This window comes from Megalobrama amblycephala, linkage group LG3 (genome assembly GCF_018812025.1).
Source record: "Megalobrama amblycephala isolate DHTTF-2021 linkage group LG3, ASM1881202v1, whole genome shotgun sequence".
Lineage (NCBI taxonomy): Eukaryota > Metazoa > Chordata > Actinopteri > Cypriniformes > Xenocyprididae > Megalobrama > Megalobrama amblycephala.
In genome coordinates this window covers 39,273,250-39,281,810 of record NC_063046.1, presented here as the reverse complement: position 1 = coordinate 39,281,810, position 8,561 = coordinate 39,273,250, and the positions used below count along the sequence as shown (strand labels likewise).

The following is an 8,561-nucleotide window of genomic DNA, read 5'->3' as shown; positions in this document are numbered from 1 at the left end:
TCTCTGAATGTTTCTGTAGAATTCTTCATGCAAATCCCAAATAGTATCATCTGTACAGAAACAAACCCGCTGAGCTTATTCAAAGTAAGACAGAATATTCACAACATTTTACAATATACTGTAGAAGCAATGACTTCCCATCTATTCACACTGGACATGAGTAATTGACATCTTGAAGTTAGTGAAGAACAGTTCTTTAAGCTTTTGGTCACCTTTCCTGGGTTTCTGGTATTGTAAATAGATGTGGTACTGTTGTTGTCTTTGCACACCAAACTTTGAGTACAAAATCGAAAATATGGGTAACACTACAATAAGATTCATTAGTTAAACATTAGTTAATGTATTAATTAACATGAACTAACTATGACCAATACATTTGTTACTGTATCTACTAATCTTTGTTAACGTTAGTTAATGAAAATACAGTTATTCATGTTAGTTCACAGTGCATTAACTAATGTTAACAAGATTTTAATAATGTATTAGTAAATGTTGAAATTAACATTTACAAAGATTAATAAATGCTGTATAAGTGCAGTTCATTATTAGTTCATGTTACCTAATGTAGTTAACTAATTGTAAAGTGTTACCAAAATATGTGCCATGATAAATATGAAGATAATAACAAGGAGAGATTAAATATATTCATATAAGGTATAAATATATTTGAATGTGATCTTTGTATTCTTTTGATATGTTTTTGTGAATGCATCTTGGTGTGTGTTCTGTTTTTGTGCATACATTTGAATATAAATTTGAATTTTAGCTGGAAGAGACAAAAATATGTTTCATCATCATCAGATGAACAGATAACTATCATTATAAACTTCTGACACAAATATAGTCAGTCTAGTTGGGTGAAGATCACTACATGTAAACTCATATCAGGTGAGTCCCTCCTTCTTTACATTCTTGAATTCAAATTTAGGAAATTAAAAACTTTATTTCCTATTAAAAATGTGGAAACATGTATTTTACCTTCGAAACAGAGCCATCGTCATTGTCACTAATTTTTGATAAATGAGGAAAAGACTTTCAGATATTCAAATTAGATAAATAAAAAAGCAGTTTACTAGCTATTTGTGAGTGAAAATGGTTTCTACACCATTTTTTTTTCTCAAAAAAAAAAAAAAAAAAAAAAATTGTGTGAGAGGTAAATGTGTAAATCTTCCAATCCAGAGTTGGTTGGCACAGTTATCAGTCTGTGTTGAATATCTCTGGTGGGAAACCTGAATGGGAATGGTTGGCTCAGCGATTAAAGACTTTTTAATAAGATGAAGGTCAGGAGGCTGCTGGTTATAGAGTATGCTAGTAATTCCCCTCAGTAGCTCATTTTGGTTCAACTGGTTAAACTCTCCTTAATCACAGCTAATTTTTGTTTTGTTTCTTAATTTATTTCAGAAAATCAATGCCTGATGGGGTTTGTTGAATAAATATTCCACAATGGTGTTCACTGGTTTTAAAAGTAAGTATTTTTCTTTTCCTGTTTTGATTAAGAAAAATTGTATTGCATATTTTGAGTAGGCGACTGACTGAAGAGTTAAACTGACTAAATTTGGGCTAAAAGAATACATGAATAATTTTCTTAACACATTGATGTGTATTTAATGTGCATTTATAGCTCAGCTCACATATTTTTTGTTAAATCTATATGAATGTTATTTAATTATAATTTATAGTTTATTACAGTTGCATTTAAGTGTCATGCACAATCGTTACTTCATCATCCTCAGCAAGCCATTCATTTATCAATAATGTTTTCCAAAGACTGAAACTGTAACAACAAGTTACTCTAAATGGTATAGAGGGTAGTAATGTTCTTGGAGGACTTTATATTAAAAACATATAAATTAAAATTGCACTTTTGTTGCAGTCGTGTTGCTATTGTTTTCTTTGCTGTAATGTACTATTTTTTAAGTTATACTAAGTTTTATATTCAAAATACATCTATACATATAATAAGATTTTAATTAAAATCATATTTTAATTAGTTTGGTAAGCAACCCTACAAAAAAAATAATCATCCTACTGGCGCTGTTATTTTGTGGTAATGCGGTATTTGATGTTATATTTGTAACCCAATTTTGATTGGCTAGTTAAAGTTTTGCTTGCTGCTGATTGGTCTGTAATTGGGCTGGAGTTTAGGTGTGAGTGTGGCGGCAGGTTGAGGTAAGAGGACGCAGAGTTATTAAGGGAAGAGTGTAGGAATCTGCAATGTCTTGTTTCTGCAATTTAAATTGGACTGCAGGTCTACACAGCCTGTAGAGTTGAAGAAATATGACATTATTTTCACAATAAAAGTAGGTGGGTTAATTTTTTTCCTCACGTGTCAGTTCTCCGCTGCTCATGAGTCTGTGCAGAACACCATTAGTACAGACTCCACAGATTAAAGCTAATTACTACAAATTAAGACAAACATGATTTTTCATAAGCTTGTGGAACAGATGTATATCTCTCTGAGTGACTAAATTGACAAGGCTTCCAGTTACATGCCTTTCAAATTCATTCACTATTCCCTACGTTTCTCCACTAATATAGTCCCTTTGAAGGAGTGAATGAAAACAAGTGAATGAATTTGAAAACTGTAAAGATTTTCAAACAGATGAAAATGTTGAACTCTGCCATGGAAACTAGCATGTATAAACCTTAATTAAACAATTTAATAATCAATTAATAAGGAATTTATACATTCATACCTTTATACATGGATGATATTATGCTGTAGCCACATTGGACCAGCGGTTTTGAAAATGAATGGATAAATGGATGATTCAGCTGTGGGCACCATCTTATGGTCGGACACAGGAATTCATTTGACAGGTGACCCCTCACAGTGCATTATGGATATTTTGTATCCGTTGAGCATGCGTCGGTTGTATACTCATCATTTGCGGTGCATTATGGGATTGGATGAGTGCACTAGATAACATCCACTATGGTTTGGACTCAAATACAAATGGCTGTCCCCTCAAACAGTGTCCTATTTAAGAGTATAGGGGTAATTTTGGACACCGCCATGAAGTCGGACACTTTCTGCTTTCTGTAGTGCCGTTTCCTTGATTCTCGCAGACTTTAATGCGGATAAGATGTATTCAATGCATTATTTTTTAAAATAAATACAGGGATGTTTTCATGTAGTAATAGAAGCACTTTTCATTCAGTACTTAATGTACTGCTTAACACAGCGCATGCATGTTCAAGTGTTGCATCAACTTAAGCTTATTGTCACACTTCAGGTCCACTAAGAAGACGATGAAGAGTAAAGGAAGTAAAGTAGCTAGGTAACTTTATTAAACAAAACAAAAGTGTAATGCACATGATCCAAAAAGTGTAAACCACGTAACATTGTTTACTGAAACACAAACAACACCAAACAAAGATCTGAGGAGACTGAGAGCACTATAAGCAAAGATAATGAACTCAAATAAAACCAGATGTCCTCTAATTAATGAAACAATGAATCACCATAACAATAAATGATGAGAGTGAACAGAGGACAAAGGGAAGCAGGAAAACTCAGAGAAGCAAACTAAGTGCAAAGATGAAACCAAAACCAAAATACAGTGAAAATGTGACATTACTCCCCCATCTCAGAAGCCTGGAGTGGCAGGTAAAGGACGGGTGACAAGGGCGATGCCAGCAGGCTAGGAAGCTTCCAGTTCAACACCAGCAATACAGGACCCAAGAAGGCACCAGTAGCTCAGGCAGCCAGGGAGGTGCTGGCAGTTCAGGGAGTCGCCAGCAATTCAGGGAGCCAGGGAGGCGCTGGCAGTACAGGGAGCCAAGGAGGTGCTTGTAGCTCAGGGACCCATGGAGGTGCTGGCAGTGCAGGGAGCCAGTAAGGATTGGACAGGAGCGGACTCATGGGCTGGAGCGGGCTCCTGGTCAAGCTCTGGGGCTGGAGCAGACTACGGTGCAGACTCATGAGCTGGAGCTGACTTGTGTCTGAGGTCTGGGGCTGAAGTGGGCTCGTGACTGAGCGGGCTTGTAACAGAGCTCTGGGGCTGGAGTGGGCTCCTGGGTGGAAGACTGGAGGAATGTGTGTATAGCCCAGACACACACAGTAACGGCTACATACAAAGAAATGTCCAGAGCAATCAGGCCAGAGCAAATATTAAGAATAAGCTCTGATACAGCTTTCTCAAGAGCAGACTCTGGAACAGGCTTGGGGTTTTCACTCACTGGAACAGACTCAGGGATTTCACTTAGTAGAACAGGTTCTGGGTTTTCACACTCTGGAACCAACACTCTACTGTGCTCAAGGGCTGGAGCCAACACTGGACTGTGCTGTGGAGCTTGAGCCAACACTAGACTGTGCTCAGGGGCTGGAGCCAATACTGGACAGTGCACAGGGGTTGAGGGTGCTTAATTGCCTGGTGGTATCAGTTATAAAAGGTGATGGTTTAATCCAATCCAGAACAAATTCATGAGAGATTGGTCATCCCAGGGTACTAAATGGCAATACTGAAGAAATCCCACCACACACCTCTCCATACTGTGGCCATTCTGATTGATGGAGCACGGAATATCTTCCCCAGATTCCATCTCAGCTAACCGGTGGTCCATACTTGAAGTGAAAGCCCCCGTAGAATTCATATTAATTAGGTCTGGTGTTCTGTCACACTTTAGGGCCACAAAGAAGACGATGAAGAGTAAAGGAAGTAAAGTATCTAGGTAATTTTATTAAACAAAACAAAAGAGTATAATACAAATGATCAAAAAAAAAACATAGACCACGTTTTTAGCAAAGCAACGTGGCTGTTATGTAACTGTAAAATAATTTGATGACCAAACTTTCGTTGTGGCAATGTAACCAGTTACGTTGTCACAACCGAAAAAGTGAAATTCCTGGATTCATTGCTACAACATAACTTTATGACGTTGCCAATAAGTAATTGCGACATCGTCAATCAGTAGTTGTGTGTTTGTTAATCAGTTGGTAATTTTTATTTTTTATATTTTTTTTCAATGGGCAGACATGCAGTAGCTTAACCTAAGTTGTCCTCATTTGCCTGAATTAGTATGGCACCAGATATTTACAAAACTGTTTGAACAGACATTGATCATCAACAGTCAGTGTGAATGATCTGCTTTGAAAAACAATTAATATTTGTGTGGAATGTGAAAGAATTATGTCTCTTTTTCTTGCCAGGTGTTGTATGGTCACTGCTGACTGTCATCTCTTTTATCCTCTGTAAGTGTAAGTCAGAAGGGTTTTCTTTAAACAAATGTCTGTTGACCCTGTGATAGTATTACATTTTTGTTTAAATAATTGGTTACATTCATTTCTTAGTATTTAGTCATTGTCAAAACTCTACGCAGTTGTCCATATAAGAACGCAACTTAACAGACCTGTTAATCTCACTTCCAAAATGCATTACAAATTCATACATGTCTAAATAAAATACTTTGAAAATATTTATTACTTTTTAAAGAATGGATACTATGAATTAAAATAAATAAACAGTGCCTGAGGCACGTGTGGAAAATATGCCAATTTTATTGGCCAACAGAATGGTCAGGTGATGTTATGTAAGTGAGTCACCAATACAATAAATAGACACCTCAAATACATGTCACCAGAGTCTAATTGTCTGAAGGAAGATGTTTCAAGCATTATATCAGGGGTTTCCCAAACCTTTTCTGCCGGGCCTCCCTTTAAAAAAAAACAGCGTTTTGTGTTTCTAATTAAAATAAGTGTGCTAAACAAGCTGGAAATTCACCTGGTTTGGTATTTGTGTTTACTTTGATCACATCTTTCTCATCCTCAGGTATAATATCCACCACTGTCGTTGAATCAAGATCAGCAGTCAGTTCAGTTTTGGACTGTGAGCTTGATAATGATATGTACATCTGCACTGGTGCTCAGTACCGCATGTACTGCAACTCAAGAATGCATCATTTCTCCTTCCAGAGATACCAAAGCCAGAACCAATACCAGTGCATGAGTAATAACTGTATCTGTGTTGGCAATAAGGACACCTGTACATGCTACAAAAATACTTCATCCTGCTTCTGTGAGAATTTTCGCAATAACATCACTATCCCTACAGCAGTTAGTCCAGTCTATGACTGTGGGCTTTATAATGACACGTACATCTGCACTGGTGCTCGGTACCGCATGTACTGCAACACAAGTGTGCACAGTTTCGGCTACCAGAGATATAGATACCTAAACCAATACCAGTACCAATGCTGGAGTAATAACTGTTACTGTGTTGGTAATAATGATACCTGTACATGCTACAGTAGCACTTTGTCCTCCTGCATCTGTGAGACTTATGGTAATAACATCACTATCCCTGCAGCAGTTAGTCCAGTCTATGACTGTGTGCTTTATAATGACACATACATCTGCACTGGTGCTCAGCACCGTATGTACTGCAACACAAGAATGCATAGTTTCTATTACCAGAGATATAGATACCTAAACCAATACCAGTACCAGTGCTGGAGTAATAACTGTTACTGTGTTGGTTATAAGGATACCTGTACATGCTATAGTAACACTTTGTCCTCTTGCTTCTGTGAAAGTTATGGTAATAACATCACTGTCCCAACAGCAGCTAGTCCAGTCACAGATCCTGACTGTGTGCTACAAAACAACATGTACATCTGCACTGGTGCTCAGTACCGCATGTACTGCAACACACAAATGCATGATTTCTCCTACCAAAGATATCAGTTCCAACACCAGTACCAGTGTGTGAACAATAACTGTGACTGTGTTGGTAATAAGGACACCTGTACGTGCTCTAGTAGCACTTTGTCCTCCTGCTTCTGTGAGACTTACGGCAATACCATTGCTCTCACGACAGCAGTTACTCCAGTCCATGACTGTGTGCTTTATAGCGACACGTCATACATCTGTACTGGTGCTCAGTACCACATGTACTGCAACACAAGTGTGCATGATTTCCATTACGATACATACCATGACCACTGTTTTAGTGATAACTGTGACTGTGTTGGTAATAAGGACACCTGTACATGCTACAGTAGCACTCTGTCCTCCTGCTTCTGTGAGAGTTATGGTAATATCGTCACTCTCAATAGAGCAGTTGCTCCAGCCTATGGCTGTGTGCTTTATAACGACACGTACATCTGCACTGGTGCTCAATACCATATGTACTGCAACACGAGAATGCATGATTTCTACTACAAGAGAAATCAGTACCAATAGCAGTGCATGAGTAATGGCTGCTTCTGTGTTGGTGATAAGGACACCTGTACATGCTCTAGTAGCACTTTGTCTTCCTGCTTCTGTGAGACGTACAACAATAGCATCACTATCCCTACAGCAGTTAGTCCATTGAGACTCTCTCAATGTGTGTTTTCTAATGACACGTACATCTGCACTGGTGCTCAGTACCGCATGCACTGCAACACAAGAATGCATGAATTTAACTACCTATATCAGAATCAAAACCAATACCAGTACGAATGCTGGAGTAATAACTGTAACTGTGTTGGTAAAAATGAGACCTGTACATGCTATAGTAGCACTTTGTCCTCCTGCTTCTGTGAGACTTACGGCAATATTGTTGCTCTCAATAGAGCAGTTGCTCCAGCTTATGGCTGTGTGCTTTATAACGACACGTACATCTGCACTGGTGCTCGATACCACATGTACTGCAACACAAGAATGCATAGTTTCTCCTACCGGAAAAATCAGTACCAAGACCAATACCAGTGCAGTAATAACTGTTACTGTGTTGGTAAAAATGACACCTGTACATGCTCTAGTAGCACTTTGTCCTCCTGCTTCTGTGAGACTTACGGTAATATCGTTGCTCTCAATAGAGAAGTTGCTCCAGCTTATGGCTGTGTGCTTTATAATGACACGTACATCTGCACTGGTGCTCAATACCACATGTACTGCAACACAAGAATGCATCGTTTCTCCTACCGGAAAAATCAGTACCAAGACCATTACCTGTGCATTAGTACTGGCTGTATCTGTGTTGGTCATAAGGACACCTGTACATGCTACAGTAGCACTTTGTCCTCCTGTTTCTGTGAGACGTACAACAATAGCATCACTGTCCCTACAGCAGTTAGTCCATTGAGACTCTCTCAATGTGTGTTTTTTAATGACACGTACATCTGCACTGGTGCTCAGTATCGCATGCACTGCAACACAGGAATGCATGATTTTTACTACCAGAAATATCAGAACCAAAACCAGTATGAATACCAATGCTGGAGTAATAACTGTGCCTGCACTGGTAATAATGACACCTGTACCTGCTACAGCAGTACTGGCTCCTCCTGCTTCTGCGAGTATAATATCTCCAGCCCAAGTAAGCATGTTTCTAGACTGAAATGTGGTGTTTTATTTTACTGCATTCATGTTATAATGATGAATTCCCTCATTACAGGTCTGGATAACATGCAGGATCAGTGCAGGGTAAGCTGAATATTTCAATTTACACAGTGCAGTCTCTTTCAGTTTTATTCATGAAGCTCAATTGTTTTTTCAGAGTCAGACCTCTGGAGGATGTTTTCAAAATCTTATTGACCAGATAGAGAACATTACAAATCAAGAGCTTCCTTTGGAT

General features: G+C 38.3%; 1 protein-coding gene across 4 annotated transcripts; it reads left to right on the top strand.

Annotated features, from left to right (window-relative positions):
• Positions 1-733: 733 nt before the first annotated feature.
• LOC125263987 lies at positions 734-8,561 on the top strand. 4 transcript variants are annotated; one of them, XM_048183248.1, is made up of 6 exons: positions 734-888; positions 1,402-1,465; positions 5,153-5,194; positions 5,772-8,303; positions 8,382-8,410; positions 8,484-8,561. In XM_048183248.1, the coding sequence occupies exons 2-4, from the start codon at positions 1,444-1,446 to the stop codon at positions 7,181-7,183; spliced, it is 1,476 nt and encodes a 491-aa protein (XP_048039205.1). In that variant the 5' UTR covers positions 734-888; positions 1,402-1,443; the 3' UTR covers positions 7,184-8,303; positions 8,382-8,410; positions 8,484-8,561. The 4 variants fall into 4 exon arrangements, with proteins under 4 accessions (XP_048039205.1, XP_048039204.1, XP_048039203.1 ...); XM_048183247.1 differs by having other exon boundaries at positions 5,153-5,200; XM_048183246.1 differs by lacking the exons at positions 734-888; positions 1,402-1,465 and having other exon boundaries at positions 1,475-5,194.

Coding starts and splice junctions, on each gene's coding strand:
- LOC125263987 (XM_048183245.1), top strand. CDS start 5,083: ATGATCTGCTTTGAAAAACAATTAATATTTGTGTGGAATGTGAAAGAA. Junction 5,201..5,771: donor CTCTTTTATCCTCTGTAAGT/GTAAGTCAGAAG, acceptor TCTCATCCTCAG/GTATAATATCCACCACTGTC.